At 37.8% G+C, this 24,237-nt stretch overlaps 1 protein-coding gene across 1 annotated transcript in view; it reads left to right on the forward strand.

Moving 5' to 3' along the window:
• Positions 1-19,860, forward strand: part of LOC140233236 (E3 ubiquitin-protein ligase pellino homolog 1-like) — a 61,095-nt gene extending 41,235 nt beyond the window's left edge. Inside the window, exons 8-12 of the mRNA XM_072313349.1 lie at positions 3,958-4,056; positions 10,537-10,644; positions 11,563-11,682; positions 12,264-12,379; positions 13,393-19,860. Of these exons, the coding sequence (XP_072169450.1) occupies positions 3,958-4,056; positions 10,537-10,644; positions 11,563-11,682; positions 12,264-12,379; positions 13,393-13,519 (570 nt within the window). The 3' untranslated portion in view covers positions 13,520-19,860. The remainder of the gene's footprint in view (positions 1-3,957; positions 4,057-10,536; positions 10,645-11,562; positions 11,683-12,263; positions 12,380-13,392) is intronic.
• The last annotated feature ends 4,377 nt before the right edge of the window (positions 19,861-24,237 follow it).

Below are 24,237 nucleotides of genomic sequence, written 5' to 3' on the forward strand. Positions count from 1 at the left end.
GTGCTATGTCCGATGCTCACATAACCATGCTTGGTGATGTGATTTTCCCATTACCATACCCCCTTTCCTGTCCTTGCGGTGAACCTTGTAATGAGCCAATTTAGCGAGAATGCGGGTGTGAAAGTCTCCCCGACTGCAGTGCTGAGAAATCTGGTGTGGGATGCTGAGTGGATGGGTATTCTCCAGTAACGCAGGGAGGCATCGGTCCTGCACATGCTCTCTGTAAACAAGATTTTTTTTAGTACTTTTGTGCAGATCTGTTCCACCTTGGTTTTACTGGGCAATAAACTTGTGTACGAGATGATCGAGAGTTTTAAGGGATCTCTTATCGTGTAACATTTATATGCTGGTGTAGATTCAAGCATTGAAATGAATCTCACCAGTTTCCCCTTGATAATGGCTTAAAATCGATGGTTACAGTCACCTTTTGGCACGGTGTAAGGCAGTAAGCTGTAAATAGACATCTTTGCATGGTAACCACCAACAGATACGCTGTTCCACAATGCTTCTTCCTTTGGGCCTACGCCAAGATTACCAGCAATTAATTTTGAAGTCTTCCTGCCTTCAGGATTGATACCATGTAAACAATGTCCCTGGGAAATGGAGAGGTAATACTTTCTCAGAATTAGAAGTTTACTAGTAATACACCGTTACATATAACTAGTGCATTTGGAGAGGGATTATGGTGGGGAGAATAGACAACATCGAGCATTAATGACATTCATTGATATACCCTATGATGTGATATACATCCTAACTGGTATATTGTATGCTGTACACTCAAACTTCTGTAAGTGAAATGCCTCTCTTTAGGGAGATGAGCCTCCCTGCTCTCCTCCATACAGTCTGTTTCCTGCTTCGGTCCTCCACATGGTGCTAATTTACATGCAACCAGTCTGTAGCCAGGTATTCATTCTCTTCACCCAAGGACACACGCTATGGATGAGAGGTCTGTTTCAGGAATCCTGACGGGGAGACTGTGCCCCTTTCGTGTGTTTCTGCTTTGTGGTGTCTGCGGAAAGGGATCTTAATGATTAATTCATCAATTGTAAAGCAGAAAGACCTTAAATCTGTGCGTGTTGAATATCTTTAGCTCAACTTCTATTGGCAAATGATGATTTTCCTGTAATCTATATATTCTGTGTTATGCAGATGTCAGTTACACTCCAGCAGTTTGTTTGTATGAAATATTCATGATTTACAGTGCTCTACTGTTGCATGACTTCGCATGGTCTTGATAAATTTTCTTTCATGTCTGTAAAGAACCAATTTATAGTTTGGGTTGCAGAGTAAAATAAGTACCTGGGTACCATTGTATGTTATCAAACACAGCTATGTGTCATATTGTTATTTGAAGCTTACAATCCAACATACCCTCGTGGCTTTCAGTGGCCACAATGCCACAGAAAATTCCCTTACAGAGAAATTCAGTGTGTGACGGCTGCCAATAGCAACCTTTGTCCTAGCTGAAAATGACATGCATTAGAGTTTGCACCATTTGATGAAAGATTAGACAGTTTAATTCAGGCACATGAAACATTAAGAAGATTATGTTATATATTATAGACTGCCAATATGTGGCTGACAAATGAGCTGCAGTAGGTCTCTTTGGAGGAGATACAAACATTGTGCTTATATGTAGCTCCCTTTTTGGAGTGTCATAATTGCCACTAGTGTGTACTTCAATTGTGCTTGCTATGTCAGCAGAATCTTTTGTAATTTATTTATTCCCCACCACTTAAATGTAGTTCATGAATTGTGTTCAACATACGCCTAGTTTTACTGGCTCCAATTAAATTTTTTATTATGATGGCATGTGAAAAATTGTAATTATGTCACAGTGAGGCTGTTTCATCTCTTAGGCAAACACAGTGTACATTTATCAACTCTTACAATCCTGTTTAAGTTCAACTGACTACCAACTTGCTTGTAGTGATCCCCTTTCTTTAGTGGTTGCTTGATATCAACCTATAGACAACAATATATGCTCATGGTAACAATCAGCATTTACGGTACTGATTCAGTTTACATATGTTTATTAACATTTTCCTTTTTGTGTAGGTTTTTTGTTGTTCCTGGGTTTTATCTTCTAGCTCAATGACTGTATCAGAGTAAAAGAGCATTTTAAGTTCTGTGATTAATTCAGACACCATTGTTAACCCAGTATTGTAGTGGTTTAAAGAATATAGCAATTGCTACCATATCACCTTTTGCAATCTAGACAGCTTTCAAATTTACTTGGCTTCAAACCATGGAATGGATGAATGGAATTGACTGCTTAATAAACCCCTCGGATTTGTGCCAGCCATGTAGAATTCTGGCAAAGTCTTGCCAACAAAATTGGTGACTTTTTTTTTGTAATACAGGAGTCATTCCATTTAAAGGGAATCTCTCCCCTAAAATTTAAATTTGGGAGGTGTGAGAGCATGTCCTAAGAACTCTAGAGAAAATTTTATCCCATCACAAAAAATGTCCCAAACTGTGAAATATAAATTTTTGATAAATCAGCACGCACTAGTGTGCGCTGCAATAGTAGCCAATCTGAAAATAGTAGCCAAATCTGAAAATAGTAGCCGTGCGTAGACCATCGGTGTGTGCACGTTTCCTTTGTTCGCGTCCGTCTGCACACAGCTACATCGAGTACTGTCTAACGATATCGCCTCATCAAGCCATATGCATCCGCATGAGTAGAGGCTGTCGCGGCTGCCTGGTCAGTGGCCCGGCGCGCAGGTAGCACCAACCTAGCTGCGTACGTGGACATGTATTTTGCGTGCGTTTGCGTGTTTTGAGAGTATCGTAGTACACTGATCGTACTGAAAATCATCGAACTATGCAATCGACTGCAGTCGATAACGCCAGATGACTACTCTTAGATCAAGGCGCATGTAATTTTTGGCATTTTAGAGATTGCTCTATGTCTCTTCATATATATTGCTATACAAGTGTATCTCTGTATGTGAGTAACGTTGCACTCTTATGTTTCATAGGGATATTACCAGTACAATAACCTAAAATGTCAGAAAACTAAATTTCTGGGTACAGATACATTTTAGCAGTCTCCATTATATCAATGGCAAGACATTGTGCTCGAAGCATTTTTTTTTTCCTTTTCAAGAAGAGGTGAAGTTGAATGAACACAACAATGTGTCACCCAATGCAAATTTCCCATGCAGTATTCGGCAAGACTGCCATGAGGGGGAAAAAAATTGAATGTCCTGTCTTGCTTAAAGCACACAAACTTCTTGAATATTGCTAGGCTTCCCCTGCACTACACAAGTTGCCAACTTAAATCTTCAAGGTTTCCTTAATTTTGTTAGCTGTATGTTTCTGTAATATTGTGCTCTCTGTATTTCTGTAATATCAAACACTCTGTGTTTAGTCATGAATTTGTTGCAAAGATGATCTATATACTGACATGATGCTGAGCTCAAATGAAATGACACCAGAGAGAGAGAAGTGTGTGCTACTGATGTCATTGAGTGTTTCTGGCAGGTGATAATTCCGCTTGCGAGTCCTTGAAGTCATTGCCGAATGAGTTGTCAGTGGTTGGATTTGGGGCTATCGATAGGCGGATGGTGGCTCAACGAGTTGTGAGGCTGAATCACCTGGAGGCTGATCTGAGAGCCACCCGCCCCAAGAGGGCCGGGTACGGCAGCTCTGCAGACAACATTTTATATTCATGAGTGCAACATAATTATGTAGGGGACAGAGTATATACACTGTATATGAAATATAAAAGGCCCCACCCCACTGTCTAACATTTCCAGTTTTCATCCCTTGTTATTGTTATCTTACTATTATGAATAATGCTTTATGATTGCAATAGTTAGCTGAGAGACAAAGTATCTCATGTGGACCTTCTATTTCTGCCTACATATTCATTTATCAAGTATTTGTTTGCCTGTTTTATGAAATACCAAAGTTAATCAGTGTTTGTTTTCTTTGTTTCTTGACTAGATTGAAGATGAAGATAACGTTCTAGAGGATGGTACTTTGATTGATCTATGTGGAGCCACGTTACTATGGAGATCAGCAGTTGGACTCCTCAACACTCCAGTAAGTTCAAACTATTTAAAACATATTTCTCAATATTATTGCTGATGAAAAGAGGATCAATGTAAAGATTGTGAAAATGGTTATGTGTGTATTTTATTCATATACATGCATTTCTGGTAGAAAAAATTACTTGGTATTGTCAGGTTAACAGTAACTCAGTGCACAAAAAACCCCTTTGATACAATAAGAAAGCAACCTGCCATCTGAGTTTATTTTGAAAGCTGTGCTCATTGTACATGACGTAGAATGTCATGGGAGGCAGACATGGTGAACATATATACTAGAAGTCAACTTGAAATGGAACATAAAATTGGCATGTCATACAGCATGTGGGAATGTAAATATCTCGTCCACGGTCAGTCGTGATGTAGCTTATAGCCATTGATGTGTAGATCATGCACTTAGTGTTTTGAGAGGTAGCTATTTTGATGTGTCATTTGGCCATGAACATTATCATATCACATGATAATAAGTCATATACTCAATTCTCGGTATTAATGTGATATTTGCATGGAAAGTGAACATGTTCACCTTGAGTAGTCAGAAAACTGTAAGCATTCAAGGGATATTGTAGTGTTGACACTGCCTAATGTAGAGGAGACGTTGGTTGAAAATGGCAGACATTTTGTTCCATTACAAATTAACCTCGCACAGATGAGATTCTGTGCAACTGTGAGAAGCCAATAGATGTCTGGCACCTTGGAGTTTATTCTAGTAAGTTGGGTGTTGTAATGTTCCATTTTAAAAATGAAGTACATTGTGTTTGCTGGATATTTCCATATCAGAGATACTCATTTCTAGGAAGGCTTACTTGCAGTCTCATATGTAGAGTACACTCATCCAGGGAGTTTGTTAAAGGAAACCCAACCCAAATATAAATGTGAATTGAGTGAAAGCAGCAATAGTAGTAGAAGACATCGGTGAAAGTTTCAGGAATATCAGAATTCTTAAAGTTTTGGCACCATCCTTGCTAGATAAGGAGACTCCTTTACTTCATGACGTCATTGTAGACAAAAATATAAAGAAAATGTAAAGAAAATTCAATGTATTTCACTTTTCTACCATAATGAAAGAGCACTTGACTTAGCCCTTTCAGAAAGTGGGGGATAGTATTACACTTTAACATATGTCAGCTACATGTCATGGAATGGCATTATATTTTCTGTATATCGTCCATAATGACGTCATGAACTGTAGTGGTCTTCTTATCCAGCAGTGACAGCACCAAAACTCTAAAAATCAGTCGCTTTTGAATTGAATGTCCGGTTTTCCTCAAACTTTCACTGACGGGATTAACTAATATTGCTGCTTTCCATGCAATCCACAGTTATACTTTGGCTTTAGTTTCCTTTAAAAGACAAAATACTGTCCCTGTTATGGGCCATTAAGTAGCTAGGACCTGTGTATGGTGGAGTCACGACTCGCACATGCAAAGATCGCACTTCACTTCCTTGCAAAGAGCGGGGTGCTAACCCTGTGAAATAGTCTGTCTGACACACCTATGGGTGAATGATGCCGACACTCTTGTGGTCCGTGACTCTCAATAGTCAGCAACTTGGCACATTGCGCCATACGAAGAAAAAAAAAAAAGAGAAAAAGAAGTAAATGTATCATGGCTGATATTAAATGATCAGAATTGAGTATAAACTGGATATAAACCAGGGTATAAATGGGGTATAAACCACATAAAAAAAAAAAAAAAAAATGGGGGTTGATGCCTTTACAAGTTCATTAAAAGGAGGTCTATTTGCTCTTTTCCAGGTGGCTTATTGCCTCAAGTATTTGCCCAGATTTAAAAGTCTCCCACCTATACCCACCCTTGCATCCCCCACCCTCAAAATATGAGTATGTCACGGATAATAGGCACCACACACAGCTTTGGCTGTGTTTGTGCTGTGCAGCTTTTGTGATATGTTCTCAAAAGTCCATGCTTAGTTTTGTAACAAAACAAACACTGATTTTACCACTTGGCAAGTACCCTCACATTTGTTTCTTCCAAGGTTGAGTTTGATTTGCCTTAGATCGATACTTGTGATATTTTAGAGTTGTGCAGTGAAATCTCCCATTGATTCTTACTCCCACAGCATTGGAATATTTAAAACAAAACTCTTATCACAGATTGATCTGAGAATTTCATGGCAGTTTCAATGATTCTAAGGTACATTCCTTTTTGTTTAACATTTTTGTCAATTTTTTTGTCAATTTTATTTATTGTTATTTATTTATTTATTTGTTTATTTATTTTCTTATTTTATTTTGTTTATTTATAATAATTATTATTATTTCATTTATTTATTTTTGGTGTGTGTATGTGGAAGAGGATGGAGTAGGTGCTAGAATATTGTTCGGTATAAAGGATAATGTTGACAGCTTCCGTGAGGGAATATCCTGGCATGTTATTCACGGTTCCCCGACTGGAACATCCTGAATTATTTATGTCAATCTCATCATGATCACGTTTCCTTGGGAATTCTCTGTATGAGGGATCCTTGAGCCCATAGCTGGAAATCCTGGCATCCCGTTTCCTGGAGTCCAACATGCCACCCCTTGTACGCTGCATCCCATGAATGCTCGCTGGCATTGTTTCTCTATTAGGTATGACAAAAGCAAGGAGGAAGATTGCAGGGAGATGACACCACATGTGTTTGCTGGAAAGTGAGATAAGAGGGAAAATATTTTTATTGCCCAATTTGTCGCTGACAGGGAGGTGATAACCCCACTCAACCCCTTTCCTGGTCAATCAAAACTAGTCATGAGTCTATCCCTCTCTGGAGTAGGACAGGCCCCCTGTTCAGACGCAAGCCAGTTTATACCAATACTCAATAAAGAAACGACGTATAAAGAATCATTGTATGGCCGACAGACCGTTCAGACTGCTAATCTCGACTGTTCTGGAAAATGTCATATAGATGTGCAGTTTCCCACTGGGCATGCATTTGTGGTCAATGAGTGAAAGCTATGGGACCACCTTCCGTGCGCGCTCCCATTAAGCCCCGCCCAGTTATACCGTTCTATGGTCGCCATACGTTCAGACGCATAATGGACATGATGGAATGCTGATTCGTTATTGAATTCTAGTTCGAAATGATGCTCTGACTGTCATTTCGCTATACGTCATTCTGTTATACATTGTTTCATTAGTCAGCGTTCAGACGTATAAATTTATTGTATAACTATATTGTTTTGGTATAGCTTAACCGTTCTAGTATAATTTTTTTTTTTTTTTTTTTTTTAACGTCTGAACACCCTGAGGGAATGTATGACAGGTATGATGATCATCGATACTTGGTTTTCTTCTGTTTTCTAAGCTTTCCACAGACAGATCTGTGCCATGACATAACACAGATCAGATATTCATGTTGTTCATTAAAGGCTACGCCAGACATATAGCGACTTCTGAGTGTGATTCTGCACGTCCCTATTTTTTACGAGAAATACATTCATTTGGTATTAGCGTACATGTTCACTCACAGTTTGACTGTATCAATATCTTGTGTTTTGTGATTGCTTGTAATGGAGTGGCTATGTTTATACTTTGGCTAGATAGTTTCCTTCAAATACAAATAGGTATGATCCTCTTTTTCATCCAGAATACTGTAGAGAAACAGAATATGTCTTCGTCTGTTACGAATGAAAACAGAGTTCTAGAAAGCTATTCAGTATGTTAAACATGATTAATCTTCCTTTGATTTCACAAGACAAAAAAAAAATAAATAAATAATTATGATGATGATAATGTAAGAATGGAAATGAACCATTTCATTCCTCCCATGTTCCCACGCCAAATGTTGTCACAAACATAGTACGTCATGGCTATCCATCTAGATTATTTTGAATGATGACTCAAATCACGTTGATGAGAGTGTTATACAATCAAACCTCAGCCAAGGTTGTACTGTGATAAGACAAGTTTTGTCATCAACATTATTAGTGAAATAAAGCGATGCTTTGGGTCAAATGTAACATTTTGCAGACACAGTACAAACATTTGTACACAGATGAAATATATGAAATATGAAAGAACAATTAACTCTAGGGTCTAGGGCAGAATATCTGTAGAGTCAGGGGTCAAAGGATCAGATTCAATATCAAATGAAATTTTCTATTTTTTGTTTCAAGATATTTTTTCCAAGTACTGACATGGTATGAAATGACTTCTATCTGATCAGATTTACATCCCAATGAAAGGGTCAAGTCAGATGCTGACTCAAATACTTTTGTAATTATGAAATTATACAACGTAAGAAGTTTATCAGTTGACGTAATCTAGCAAACCTACTACATGATTATTCTATAACAGCATGAAAGATCATCAAAATTAGATTTGTTGCAAACTCTGCTAGAGAATGTCAGCATATGCCATGAACTGGAGTTGAATATTAATGGGCATGTATGTGACTTAATTTATCATCAGAAATTTAATATCACCTTGTATTACAGGACAATGGCTAATCATATTTTGGACTCAGTAGGAGATACTAATACCATACACTTAAAGCCACTTAGGTCACTTTTACAATGTGGAATGTGAAGATTTAATTATCATTGTACATAGTGCTGTCAGGTAGTGGGACATGTCTAGTTTTGAGCAAAACTGAATTGCCCTTATACATTCTGAAAGGAAAAACCCTCACACCGTGGAATATCCTTTGACATTCTCCATTTGGTGGCAAGTTATGCGTCAGTGTTATTGTTTTGAAATTCAGGTTTAGACCTGTCACAAGCCAGTCATATCTGAGTCAGTCCTTGTTGTGTCCTCAAACTAGAATCAGACCAACGTCAGTGTCTGATTTCCTTCCACAGCGTCAGATTGTGTTCTTAGCTGTGACTTCCTCTGTGAAATCGGCTGTCATTTTACCTCACAACTATTGTGAGGAATCCCCCGTCATTTTACCTCTGAGGTATTGTGAGAAATGGTGTCTGTTTTACTTCTTGTTGTTTTTTTTTGAGAGTATGGAGAGTCATTGAAAGTCATATGAAGATTTAAAATATTATGCCATTTCATATGAATGCCAATCATAATATTTGACTCGTTTAATATTTACTTATCATTCCCTGTATTCATTTTGTATCATTCCAAGCTGTTTTTCATGAGAAATCTTAGTCTACTATCAGTACAGAAGTTTAGATGAGCTCCAGCACAATGGTTTCCTGTACCCTGTTTATTTGAAGGAACCTTGGGACAGTGTGTTATTACCAGTACCAGTAGTTGTATTCATATCCCTAAAGAACACGGCCATACAATGGCTATACATCACATATGAATGTGATTTTTTGAATGTTAGAATTCAGTCTTCATATTTCACAACAAAATATACTACATATCAATACTGGAAAAAGGGTACCAAAATACAATTAAAAGCATAAAAACCAATTACTATGATAGATGCAGTGCTGCATGGAAATAAAACTTCATTCATCTTCTTAGATGAATGAAGCAGCCAAAGCTTGGAGTCCATAACAAAAGAAACTGAACAATGGATGTGGCAAGAGTCCATTGTATGCCACAGGAAGATTGGAATTTGAGACTTTGTGTTTGTGTGTGTGTGTGTGTGCAATTACCCATGGTGTAAAACGAGGACACACATACGAACTTTACATTTAAAGCAAGGACGCACAGAGAACCGAGGACATCCTCGGTATGCAGACCATTCCAAACGGTCTGCTTTTGCATGTAGGGGGACATGTTTGTAGGTCCTCGATTAGCATTATTACCTCCACCAAGGGAGGAGGTTATGTTTTCGTTACTGTTGGTTTGTTTGTTTGTTTGTTCGTGTGCAAAATAACTCAAAAAGTAGTTAAACAGATTAGGATGAAACTTACAGGAAAGGTTGAGAATGACATAAGTAACAAATGATTAAATTTTGGTAGTGATCCGAGAATTTTTTTTTAATTTATGAAGGATTTTTGATATTTTGACAGGAAGGGTCAATGAACTTGGGAGTTCAACTTGCATATTTATGAGGTTTTCAAACGCGCACTAAAGTGCGTGCTCTAGTTTCTGCTAGGGCGAGGCGCACCGCGCAGCTGAGGGTTTATGACGTAACAAAGGCTTCTATGTGGGAAATTGGGCGATTTTTCAGCATGTTAGGGTGGAAATCACTGATCTATCATGGAAGAGCCCAAAGAACTTTTCCCCAGTTGTGGAGAGGAGAAAAATCTCTTTGGGAAGAGCAAGCTCATCGGTGGAAAGTAACTGCTTGGCAGAGGTCTGCGCTCTCAGAGTGCTTTTCTAGTTGTAATAAGTCCTCAGTTGGATGGTAATATATGAATGAGTCTTCGGTTGACAAGAGTCCTACTTACACACAGGTCCTCGGTTATGTGGTAAAATTCTTATGGATAAAACAGGTCCTCAGTTTCCACCATAGCTGTGTATGTGTGTGTGTGTGTGTGTGTCTTGGTGGGTGAAGGGTTTACATTCAAGAGCATATTTGTCATATTGTTTTGTAATCATTGTTATTCTATTGTTCTCACTCACAGACACAAAGACATCTAGAGAGACTAAGACAGGACATCAATGATACAAGACCTCAGTGTCCTATTGGTTTCAACACTCTAGTCTTACCCAAGTATCGCCAGCATTCAAAGGTAAGCTCCTTTCTAAGGAAACATCCATTTACATCACCTCCAGTCATGCATGTATTCTGAGAAGGAAAGAATTCAACACTTCTCAGTAGTGACTCAACAACACTAGATACAATGGCAACAAGCACATGATATCTATGAAGTTTTTGGCTGTTAAATATACAGTGTAGTTTCTGTTATGATAAGTTTCTGTCATTGTAAGCAATAGAGGCCTGATCACTTATGGATTACAAGCTGAGAATTTCTGTCTATAAATATGAAATGTTTTGATATTGAGGTTGTCATTAACCATTACAACTGGATCTTTCTAATTCAATTTTCATTTGTAAGCATGTCCATGTTTTGTTTACATCATGTCAAACAAAATAACTACAGGATATTGTTATGTCAGTCAAACTAATGCAGCAAGTGATACCAGGATACTAGTTATTGTATAAGTGAAAGTTTACCTTAGTCATTTCTGGAACTTGTACAAACTTTGGTCAGTGTATTAACATTACGATATTATGACAATAAAGCATACACTAAGAACTAAATCATGATATGAGATTATGAGATAGCATAAGGAAAATTTGTATCTACTTTGTGTTTACCCTCCATTACTGTAAAAGTGGATATTTTCGCACGACTAATTTTTCGCGCTAGGCCGGGTCAGAAGAGTTTCGCTTGTTTTTAATTCCGCGGAATCAAGACATCAAGCACAGGAATGTATGGCAAGCAAAAATATTCGCGTGTTTTTATTTTCGCGCTAGTTTCTGGTTGCGCGAAATGCGCGAAAATTTCAACACCGCGAAAATTTCCACTTTTACAGTATTGGCAGACATCCCTTAACACCATTAATGTATAAAGCTACATTTCTAAGTGTAATGTTCCCTTGTGAACTATGCCAGTGGTATTAATGCACTGTTATTCCTCCCTCAGATTATGGAAGAGAAGCAGCCGTATGCCTACCTGAAATGTGGCCATGTACACGGCTACCACGTGTGGAACAGCAAAGAGACACAGAAGAACACAGAGAGAATGTGTCCAATGTGTAGAGAAGTAAGGCTGAACATTTGTCAGTTGTAAAAAAAAAATGTTTTTTTTTTATTTGTTTTTTTGTGTGTGTGCATTTTCAGCCTTTATCCCAGCTCTTTCAAGGCTGATCTAAACCATGGACTAGTTATTTTTTCAGAATTACTGTCAAAAGAGTTTTCATGTACATTCTCAAGGTTGTGGATATCATTTGGTTTGAATAGAAGTACTTTGTGTGAATTAATTGCTGTGACGCGAGTTTAGTCTTGTCTTTACATATCTGTACAAAGATATTTCATGCCATATTGTTGTTGAACCTTCTTTATGTCAAATTTTTCTCTGTAGTTATGACAGTGGGAATAATATCTTTCTTAGAAATGCTTGTTAATCATCAATTGTTGTTTTTGTTTTGAAGACTCAATTAGACTGAAATGAAATGACAATATTGCTGGAAAGAAAATTTCAATTTAATACGCCAGGCAGTAGATGATAGTGACAGTTTTAAATACCTATTGGAGAAGAGGACTTACGATACAACAAGTCGATGACTTTATGCAAGGTTTATAATGCACCCCTGATGAGATATGTTTGATCCCCTTCCCCCCCAGGTGGGACAGTATGAGGCTCTCATCATGGGTAATGAAGCCAGCTTCTATGTGGACCAGGGAGCGTCCACTCACGCCTTCTGTCCCTGCGGCCATGTGTGCTCAGAGAAAACTGCCAAGTACGTCTTTTCTCTCTCACTCCCACACATTGATATGCCAGTATCTTTGGTGTACAAATTGTGTGCACACCCCATGTATCTCACATGTGGGTGTGGTACAGTGGTAAATGCTGACTTAAGATCATCACTCTTCATTTCCAGCAATTCACGCCCATGAAGTGTATTCAAATCAAGTCCTGAAACATAATCTTGTGGTAAATTTGAATTGAGAGTACAAGCTGTAATGCATTTTTTGTACATTAGACAATCAAGGTTTTTCTACTTCCTGCTTCTATGCTAGCAACACACCACTATTTATGACAGTGTTGTCACATTATATCACATGGATAATCCTTGATTTCATATTGATAAAATGTGATTAGGAATAAAATGCTAATTTGATATTCATATGGCCAAAGCTACTGTAAATCAACTTTACCAGATGGCATGTTTGAATTGCATTGTACTGACATGTGACACTTTGAATGCCAAAATAAGGGTTTTAGTGAGGACCAACTAATACTGTTGTCTGTTTTTGGTACTCTCCAGACCTCCCAACCATTCTCAACTTTGAGCAAAGGATCTGAATTTGGGATATTCCCAGCTTTTGTATCAATAGGAGTTTCCTGGTTTTTTCCTTGATAATTTTACTACACACCCCTATGGAAACTGCTCTTTCTTTTCTACTTCTGAGCCAAACCAAATCATCCCTACTTTTCAGTCAGAAAGGTTGGGAGGTCTGTACTCTCAATATACATTTGTGTATGTCATTTTTTTCAAATATGAGGGAAGGGCTTTATGAATCATTTTTTTTTTTTCATTCAGATTAAAGAATAATGGACTTCTGCAGGAGTACTTCAATGTAAGGTTCACTTCCTGTATGTTTTTTTTTTTTCCCCCAATAAATGAGGGAAGGACTTTATGAATATTTTTTTTTTTCATTCAGATTAAAGAATAATGGATTTCTGTAGGAGGACTTGAATGTAAGGTTCACTTCCTGTATGTTTTTTTTTCCCCCCAATAAATTTCTCCAGATACTGGTCTCAAGTGCCCTTGCCCCACGGCACCCATGCATTCCAGGCTGCCTGTCCCTTCTGTGCCACTGCCCTCAGCGGTGACCAGGGCTACATCAAACTCATCTTCCAGGAAGCCATCGATTAGGCCCTCGTCAAGGCCCGTCGTCCACCCCGTCGTCTGGCTCCCACAGTCCCAGCGCCGAATGGTCCATCCACCGGTGACCAGATGGCCCAAACCTTGCCTCTCATCCTATCCACCAGACCAGTGCTCTGTGGCGGATCCTCTCACAGGAATGCATTGGACTTTATTCTGTGACTAAACCTGGGACACTCTAAGAGTGTATTTAGCAAGTGAACACTGAGGGCGCTGTAATGCTTTTTGAGTGTGGTATTCCTCTGCGTGGAAGAGCCTCTTGCCACAGTGGACTTATGTTCTCCTGGTCTACTCTCGTGACTGGAGTAGTTGGTGAAAGATTTTCAGATGATACAGGGTGCCCTCAGTGTGGGAATTAATGTGGTGGGACATTGGATGGAGTAAACAAATTGCAGATGTGCAACTTAACTGCAAGAATATGTGTATCTCATGTGATTGCTGCAAGATTATGAGGTGTAAGTCTTGGGTAGGTAATTGATCTGGTGATATGGAGGATCCTTTTGCAGATTGCATTAATAATTTGTTTATATTGATTAAGAGTTACATACTGACAGTGTGTACCTACTAAATGAGACAAGCTTTCATTATATTTTGAAATTATTGCTGTGGAATGCATTCCAAGCTCTACTTGTTGATGTGATAATAGTGTGTTTTTTTTTTTCTTTCACAACCAAATCAAATGTCACTGACGTAGTTTAATATACCAGAACTAACACATCTCATATAACAGCTTAGATGTAATCTAAGATGCGGGGTGACAATCAATGATTGATGAGGCATAGAGTGTGTTCATGCAACAAGAAATGATTTACTAGAGATGGAAAGGAACATTGGGCTTTTGAAAATGCCTTTCTGAAAATCAAAAATCAAATCCTAGTAAAGTTTTAAAATTCAATGACAATAGAGCAGGCTATAAATTCAAAGTCTGTTTCAAACAAGGTTTATTCTAACATGCTAGATACAGCAAATCAGTGTTTTCAGCTAGTCTTATAATCTCTTTTCCCATTGACTCTGTTCTTTCACTCTCCTATAAGTGCACTATGGTGTAGATAACCCAGTATTTCCACATGGACTTTTCAGACACAGTGTGTTTTAACCTGTTGAGGACGAGTCCCGAGTATAATTGGGTAGGGGTCTATGGGAAATGCAAGGTGTGGCAAAATCAGTCCATTCTCAATGGGTTAAGCCGTCTTCATGATTGCTTTCGCCATTGCAATTTTTCCCCATTCAGAGAGGAGAAGTGGAAATAGAGACATTTGGCATACATCTGAAGGAGTTTCTTCAAGTTATCTTGGGAGAAACTGGTCATGCCTCAAAAGACCCTCATATGATGATGAGTAACATACCAGGTGAAGGGGACTCCATGAGGCAACACTATGAGCTTAACTTGTTGTCTCCATGGCTGCCGTGGCATGGAAGTGGCAGCCAATCGTAGGTCAGCTAATTGAAGCAATGTGGCAATCAACCAATGAGAATGTTTCAATTGGCAAGTTGTGTGTTGTTGTTGTTGTTGTTTTTGAATATGCAGTTATGTGCAACTCATACATGCAACTGGACCTGTTCTGGTCTGCCATAATTTATTTGCAAAGGAGAGACATTATCTTGAAATACAGGATGGACAAGTTGATGTGTTTGTTGAAGAATAGTGGTGCTGGAAAAAAAAAAAAAAAGAAGAGTTGTCAGAAAATTTCCTTGGTATGAGTGAGATGCTTTGCTGCCGTAAAGAGTTCAATTTGTCAAAATATTTCTGGCTGAAATTAGAAGGGACACCCCGGCAATGTTGGTATATGTGTTACCGTTTTTTTGTGAGGATATAATGTATGGTATATGTTGGACGCGAAGAATATGATGCATAATATACTTCTGTGTAATTTTGGAGTTGACTCTAGCTTACGTACAAACTACACTGAAATGGAGTGCGGAGCCAGTTTGGGTGCTTAGGAAAAGAGTGACATTGGTTGAGATGGATGATGCTGTTGTGATTTGCAGTTAATGATATTTGCAGAGAAAGGGTTGTTTGTTTTTTTTTAAACTTGCACAATTTTGTAGTGTGTGGGACTATTGAATGATAGCTTGAAGCGAGTCCAGGGCTGGTCCTTGTGAAAGCAACAAGTCGTTACAAGTATGTGTAGATATGCTACACACACATTGCATTATTTGTCTGTATTGTTGGTCTCTGCATAATCCAAATGAAGTGAAATGAAGTTATATTTGGTCTCCGCAAGATGGTCCAAATTAAGTGAAATGAAGTTCTTGATGATATATGCAACAGGCTACTGTAGAAAGTTACTGGATGAGATTTGCAATAAAGTTTGGTCCTCTTACATGAAATGATGTGGTTGATCACAAAAAAAAAAAAGACAAAACGACTATCAACATGTAAACTCAAGGGATATCAGCCAATCAGAACCATTCATCTGTACACTAAAGAGCTTGAATTCTGTTGTCACATTGCTATACAAACACATTTTGATGTAGCAAGGTCCTTTTTTTTGTTGCATTTTCATTCTTCTTTCTATTTCAGCTGGCTCCACGGTGTTAAATCATGAGTAATTCTTGCAAATGACAAGAAAATCTAAAATGGTAGACATGTATGATGACAACTCACAATGATATCCAGATGATGGCAGCTCTCATATTTCAGCCAATACTTCATTTTGTCACGCATGAATATCTATACATTCACTTTTCTCATGATCTTAAATAACCCTCTTGCAAAATACCGCCTAATACTCATTTTCTCATTCAGTAAAGGGAACTTCTCTATACAGTATTGTGCTGATAGTCTCCTTTAAGATTTTGTCATCTAGAAACTTGTCCAGGCATGGGGGTCAAGGATTTGACCTGCAAGGCAGCGTTAAATGCCACCAGAGGAACTTCTCCGTTGCTCCATTGTATGCCAGCAGGTCACTCTGGTACCATAAAACAGGATAGTAAGAAAGTGGTGTCCCATTTAGGGTTCCTGTGTGATCCCAGAGAGTCAGCCTAGTGCTATGTCTTCATGTCATGGCCAACTTTGTGTGCCTTTGCTATACTAACTTCTACTGTCAATGCAAAACAATCCCTCACTGTTTGTGAAACATATTTCATGCAATTCTCGCAGAGCGCAGCAACTATAACTTATTGATTTAAATATTTACCAAGGGTAGCATATCTTGATATGTGATTTCAAGTAAAATTGCTAAATTAGTGTAAATGTTCCAAAACTGAATATATGTTAATATGGGACATTACATGTAAAACAGACACACAGTTATTTAATAGCATCCATTCTTCCACAGATAAAGAAACATATTATATGCATCAATTTTCGTCGAGTCCAACAGAGGATATTTTTATCTCTGACGTGCCATACACCTCAATGAGAAAATATCTGTTTCTTGCTGCCTTCTCTATGATACCTAAGGGTTGAATGTGTGTTGGATGAATACATGTAGGTATCCATACCCTGCCTCTCACTAAAGAGATGGGAGAAAAAAAGGGGTTTGCCTCAGATATTTGGCAGATAAACACCTGACGCTGAATTAGTGTGAGAAAGACATGCCATGAATATTTTATACAGGTCAATGTATACTCTCTCATTGTCTCAGCCGTGATTTATTCATTTTGCATTCACTAATACTCAATGTCAGTGATATTTCCCCCCAAAGTATTGATTTTGAATTATTCATCTAATTTCTTGAATTTTGCCAGCTTTCATAAATGGTCTTCTGAGTAATAGAAGAATTTAAGACGATTGCGAAGCAACTTTCAAATTATTGCAAATCAAGATCTTTTGTCAAAAAATTGAAGCAAAATTTGCCGCATGGAAAGTAAAGAGTGAAGGATAAACTTGACTGCACAGACACATAACATAGATACTTTGTACAGACTTTCCTTCTATACAAGTAGGCTTCCCATTCATCCAGTGAATGAAAAAAACCCATCATTGTAAAACAGTATGTCATCAGTACAGTGTGAATAGTGTCAAATATTACCCTATGGTCGGTCCAGAAATTCCCACCAGCTCGATTCTCTGTGATTACACCCAATACTGACCATATACATTCTAGTTGCTTGACCATCACGTTCTAGTTGTAATTAATGTCATATGATATGGAATACATGCATCATCTCTATCTTCATCCAAACATGAAATCATTTTTGTTTAATAATTGAATCAATATACTTTCTGTCGTCATTATGAAGGCATACACAGTAGTTGTCTGCTTCGTGTTACATCACACTACAAAGTAACAAAGAAGTGAGTTTTACCAGGGTCCGTACAGGCTAAACTGCACGTAGCTGGATAATAGATGTGTACTGTGTTCAGTGTTTATCATTCACAGCATTTATTTTCAGAGTTACAACAGAAAAAACAACTCCAATGTGTAAATATAATGTATTGGACTTTTTCCAATTGTACATATGTCTTTTTTCAGTAGAGAATTGAGTATTTGTTGATGGAATTGTGCATCAAATGGAATGCTTCTACATATGTATGTATGTATGTATGAAGACTATTACTATATTGTTGTATTGCTGGAGCACTTTGTCTTATTTATTACAAATCACTGCTAACTTATTGTCATTGGAGCTACAAATACAGAGATTTTATCATCAAACATTGCGTTCTAACTGTCATATGTTGTATTTGTAAATTGATTTCTACAGAGCAAGAGCCTGCCAACGTGTGCATATTGGAGTCTATATTTTTTCACAGAGTGGTAAGGAGCACAGACGTCACTTTCCTATAGGCAGTGGTCATTTGTGTCAGTATTATTTACTTTCATCCCAATATGTGGGTCGTGCATCATCTGTCAAGAGTGATTTGATTTCTCATTGAATGTCTTCATGGAGAAGTACGTGTCACATACAAAAATAACTTTGTAAGTGGTGTCTATCTTCCAGGAGAACACTATGGTAAATGACCATGTGTCAATGTACCTATGTGACTGTGGATACTTAGTGTTCATTGCAGACCAGGCGTTTGAAATGGTAGTTCTGCCAATGCAATAATCTATTTTAAAAGGCCTGCCATGGGTTGAATATTCTATATGTGCTGTTTGCCATTGAAATGTGCATTGTGACGATTTATATGTCCACCACCCGAGCAGGTTTTGCACAATTGCAGTCATATTGACGTATTCATACATGCTTAATTTAACAAGAGTTCGAAATCACCATGTAGAGTATGTGAATGTATGTACATGTGCTCCAGGAAATTTAAATGGTGTATCTCGGTCTGACTTTGCCCACCCAAGTACATTCCACATTCTAGGAGTGTCTTGCTGCTCATATTGTCAAGGCACTGGTCCGTCGTCTGTCTACACAGAGTGATTTGTGGAAAACTATTATGACAATTGGGCAAATATCTTCATGCTCAGACACTAGAGCATTCAAGTGGACATTCTTCTGTCTGTCTTGCGGATTTTAAGACCTGCTTAGCATAGATAGGAAGATGTAAGCAATACAGTGAGTATGGCACAAATGTAGATGATTCTATGAAGCAAACAAAGGGGTGAGTGTGATCTGAAAATTAACTCATTGTAAGCAGCAGGTGCTGTCTCCTGTCACAGCTTAATACTTGTAGAGTGTGTGCTGTGTGAGCTGTGGTCTGTTAGTGCTTGTGTGCAGAATTGAGCTCAAATACACAAGTTTTAGACTTTTTTGAATGGTAAGCATGCTCAAATCAGTTGTTAAGTCAGTTAAACATCAGTGTCAGTGAAGTTGGCTCAACCATTTTAAGAATGGTAACCCTGTTGCCACACTACTGCATGCCAACAGGTTGCTGATAGTAGTTACAAAGATCATTTGATTGAACACCATCCCTTAGTGGAAGACTTTCTTAAGTCCCAGTTGTTTGCTCCTACATTCATTGCCGTAAGACAAAGAAATCACTGTTTAGCTACCTGCCTCAAGAAAGTGATAGTAATTGTAAAAGCTTTTGCAGAAATAAGATAATGCATTTCTACAAAAATCTTAGAAAAGAGTGAAGTTTATAAAAATTAATTTCTGTCATTAATGACAGAGTTAAATGTGTGTTATCAGTAAAGTGTCAGAAATGACTTTTTTTAAAAACAATTACCGGTACTTGTTCTCCCCAGTGAGGTCTATCATCTTGACTATCAGTCATTCAACGGTTTTTGGCAAAGCAAGCTTTGCCCACAATAGAGATATGCTTGCAAATTGAAAGGTGCATTTGTGTGTTGTGGAGAAACTGAACCTCTGCATACTCAGCTAGTCTCTGCCCGACTGCCTATACAGAAACTGAACAGATATATGTGTATGCATTAGTGATTTGTATATTGTGGCACAATGTGAAATAAAAAAGGAAACCTTTCCATTTTCAGAAAGTCGAATATGTCTCATGTGAAGTGGATCTCTCAAGTGGCATACAAAGGTAGCAATCAGCAAACGATATGCTCCCGGGGGGGGGGGGGGGGGGGGCAGTATGTCCCCCAAAAAAGATTACAATCGGATTTCTGCATTGATAACTTTCAATATGATTAAACGTCTGAATGCTATTTCAGGGTCTAAAAATATAACATCTTACCTATATGTTGCAGAAAACCCCGTTCAATTTAGTTAATTCGTCACAGAGAAAATATGGCTCTTAAAGCATGTCACGAGTCTGTTTCTTCCGAGTTTAACACTTGGATTCTTTTGGAATTACATATTAATGTGTGAACACAATGGACAGAACTTGGAGGCAAGAGATTCTTGACATGCTCCACAAAGATCTTCATTTCTCTTTGACCACTGAAGCAAATCAGATGGGGTTTTAAGATGTTGGTAATAAGTGATAGTTTCATACCCTGAAATTGTATCTGGACTGATTCACTATTAATAGTAAAGTTATTGTTGCAGAGGGTCCTGTTGTAATTTTTTTGGGACATACTATACAGTACAAGATGTAAATGCCAGCTAGATAGCCCTTGATAAGTTCACATATGAGAAGAGTTATTTTATGAAAGAGTTGACCATTTTTGCATTTTTTTCTCCTGTTTTGACTGCAAATATTCATATTTTAGTCGTTATAATTTGTCTACACATGCCAGTAATAGCTGATTAGTACAGGCAGTAGTTTCCTTGATTATTCATCAAGAATTCACGTGAAACATGTAAGGTCACACATTCTTCAAGAATAGAAATTCACCATCATACTGCACACAGAAAGACAGTTCATGCCCATAAGCTTTGAAGTTTACAAAATTTGCAATTTTATTATTATATCTTTTACATTTTCTCTCATCATATTTGCTATTACGATGCCGAGTACTCACAAGTAGCTGGAGTGAAGTGTGGGAGAAAGTACACAAAGATGAATTAATACCTGTTTACCAAGACTTTGCTCACATAACACTATCAATATAGTGATGGGCACACAGAAAGAAATGTCTCCAAACTGCCAGGTGTATTCATGCTAACCTTGTTGAGAGTTTGCCTATCACCAGGTGTATTCATGCTAACCTTGTTGAGAGTTTGCCTATCACCAGGTGTATTCATGCTAACCTTGTTGAGAGTTTGCCTATCACCAGGTGTATTCATGCTAACCTTGTTGAGAGTTTGCCTATCACCAGGTGTATTCATGCTAACCTTGTTGAGAGTTTGCCTATCACCAGGTGTATTCATGCTAACCTTGTTGAGAGTTTGCCTATCACCAGGTGTATTCATGCTAACCTTGTTGAGAGTTTGCCTATCACCAGGTGTATTCATGCTAACCTTGTTGAGAGTTTGCCTATCACCAGGTGTATTCATTCTAACCTTGTTGAGAGTTTGCCTATCACCAGGTGTATTCATGCTAACCTTGTTGAGAGTTTGCCTATCACCAGGTGTATTCATGCTAACCTTGTTGAGAGTTTGCCTATCACCAGGTGTATTCATGCTAACCTTGTTGAGAGTTTGCCTATCACCAGGTGTATTCATGCTAACCTTGTCGAGAGTTTGCCTATCACCAGGTGTATTCATGCTAACCTTGTCGAGAGTTTGCCTATCACCAGGTGTATTCATGCTAACCTTGTTGAGAGTTTGCCTATCATTTCTTTATGTAGATTTGTCTCCCTTTTCTCCAAACTTAATTATTCACAAATCTGACTCACAAAAAATTGCACAAATTATTCAAATGTAGACTCTCAATGAGAAAAGAGTAAATAACATAAAACAAAACAAGGCAAGCTGTTTCTTCATGACTATATTACCATAGACAAGTTGCAAGAACTGCACACATCTTTAGGAGAGAAAGAAGGATTCACAAGCATTTTCCAACCTCAGTATCATATGATGCGGGAAATATACATGTAGTAGAGCAAGAAAGCAAATTACCAGTATCTCACATCAGAGTTCAGAAGTGTGATCTTCAAAACTGGTATACATTGTATTTAAATACAAACCTAATAAAGATTCTTTGATTAGGCGAAAACTGCAACATAGCTCAAAGGCCAAGTTTGTAAGATTCTGTTTTCACTCAAACCACGGACCAGAATAAAAATACCAAATTTGAGGGATAATATCAATCTTATGGAAGTTTCTTATGTCATTAGGGAGGATTGGGACACACACTTTATGTTTAGCAAAACCAAAAGAAGATAAGTACTTGTCAAACGAAAACCATTCCAGCACATCACGTGATCAATGCCCGAAAGGGATTTTGTGTAGACAGTATTATAACCTTGTCTACAAAATGAAATTTATCACACATTACAAACATTTCCAAACAGGATGTAATCCACAGTCCACAAACTGAAAGCATGTATAATTCTGAAACAGACATCAAATCAAATAGGTACTAGAGAAATACAAAATATAGATATATCATAACCGAGTCCAATATTCATGTGTTACAGTGTACCATTTGCCTGATTGGTAAATCAATATACTGCATGACAACATCCAAACAGGTACAAGAATCAAAAGTAACAAATACAGCATAAAAGCTATACCGAAATTCAAACTGCGATCAGATAATGTTCATATATACACAGATATCTTTAAGATTATTTACAAATGCTTCTCGGAAGATACATGTATTTGCTGTTGATAAATCATTCTGCTGTACATCATCAGTAAAAATCATAATATGAATATTTCAGTATAGACATGTTTTCTGTTGTTTTGTATTTAAAAACTATAAACAAAAAAGACCTATGTTACTACCTGCAAAACATATGAAATGATTGGAATAAGATGGGTGGGAGAAATGACCCTAACATCTGGCTGGACCTCATCATAAGAAGATTGAATTGATCAGTGTTTAATAGTAGCCATGATAAAAAATCATGGGCGTACATACTCGAGCAGGATTCGAACCTACGACCTCCTAATCACCGAACAGGCGTCATCTCCACTAGACCACCGAGCTTTCGCCCGACAGCAAGTGTTGGTTCTAATCCTTATAGCATGCAGCGGGTACTGCTTTGTTATTCAAATTCAACAAATTCTTCCGTCGAGATGTTTTCATTGCAACTGATTGACAAATTGCCCTACATCGACGTAAATAAGCACTGAATTGATCAGTGTTTTAGTAGTAGCCATGATAAAAAATCATGGGCGTACATACTCGAGCAGGATTCGAACCTACGACCTCCTGATCACCGAACAGGCGTCATCTCCACTAGACCACCGAGCTTTCGCCCGACAGCAAGTGTTGGTTCTAATCCTTATAGCATGAAGCGGGTACTGCTTTGTTATTCAAATTCAACAAATTCTTCCGTCGAGATGTTTTCATTGCAACTGATTGACAAATTGCCCTACATCGATGTAGGGCAATTTGTCAATCAGTTGCAATGAAAACATCTCGACGGAAGAATTTGTTGAATTTGAATAAGAAGATTGAAGCTGATATTTTTCTTATTGTGTTTCAAACCTGCATGTGCATTCACTGAGAATGGGATCGCATAGTTGCATCAGTTCCTGAGCTCGGCTAGTTATCCAAATTTGCTTGGCAGACTATCTAATTTCTGTCCGCTTCATAACTTCAGATAATAGACAGGGGTATTCTGACATAACAGGTCAGTTAATGCAAATGGCAGATCAGTAAAAGGTTTATCAAATACCTGATTCAGATGCCTGTTGTTACCAAAGTTGCACCATATATATGAGCACTCACATTTCAATGTAATGTTACCTCCCTCATCAAGCCCACTTAGAGTAGAAAAAAAAACTGCTTTAACTTCTGAATATTCTATATTAACTTGTGCAGCCATAGGTTGATAAAATGAAGTATAATTCAGAGAAATTGGGGGAAAAATAAATGAAAATAAAATATCTACGCAAACATGAGTAAGAGTAAATCATGCCAAGCATGCAGACATTTTTTTTTCTGATCCAAATTGAATCAACAAGTTGGGACAATATGAATTTCTGGACAGTTGCAACAGAAATGTTGTTCATTCATTTCAAACAAAAGCTACTGACAGAGACAGCAAGATACTGATTAAACAATTATATAAATCTCCCTTATCTGCAGACACAGAGAACAATGCATAACAAGAAACTAAATGCTGATTTTTATAGCAGCACTACTGCCTTTTACTTTTAGAAGAATTGTGATATATGCCTTGGGCTACAAGCACGACTACAGTGCGATTTATAAAAATAATTTCTCTCTTCCCATAGTGCACTGCAAATTTTAGTACAACATGTAATGCACACCAAACAGTGAGAAAGAGTGTGTAATTTAGATATCTAATTGCTCACTCTCACAAACAGAACTACCAATATCCCAGGAT

The sequence above is a fragment of the Diadema setosum genome, chromosome 1 (assembly GCF_964275005.1).
Source record: "Diadema setosum chromosome 1, eeDiaSeto1, whole genome shotgun sequence".
NCBI lineage: Eukaryota > Metazoa > Echinodermata > Echinoidea > Diadematoida > Diadematidae > Diadema > Diadema setosum.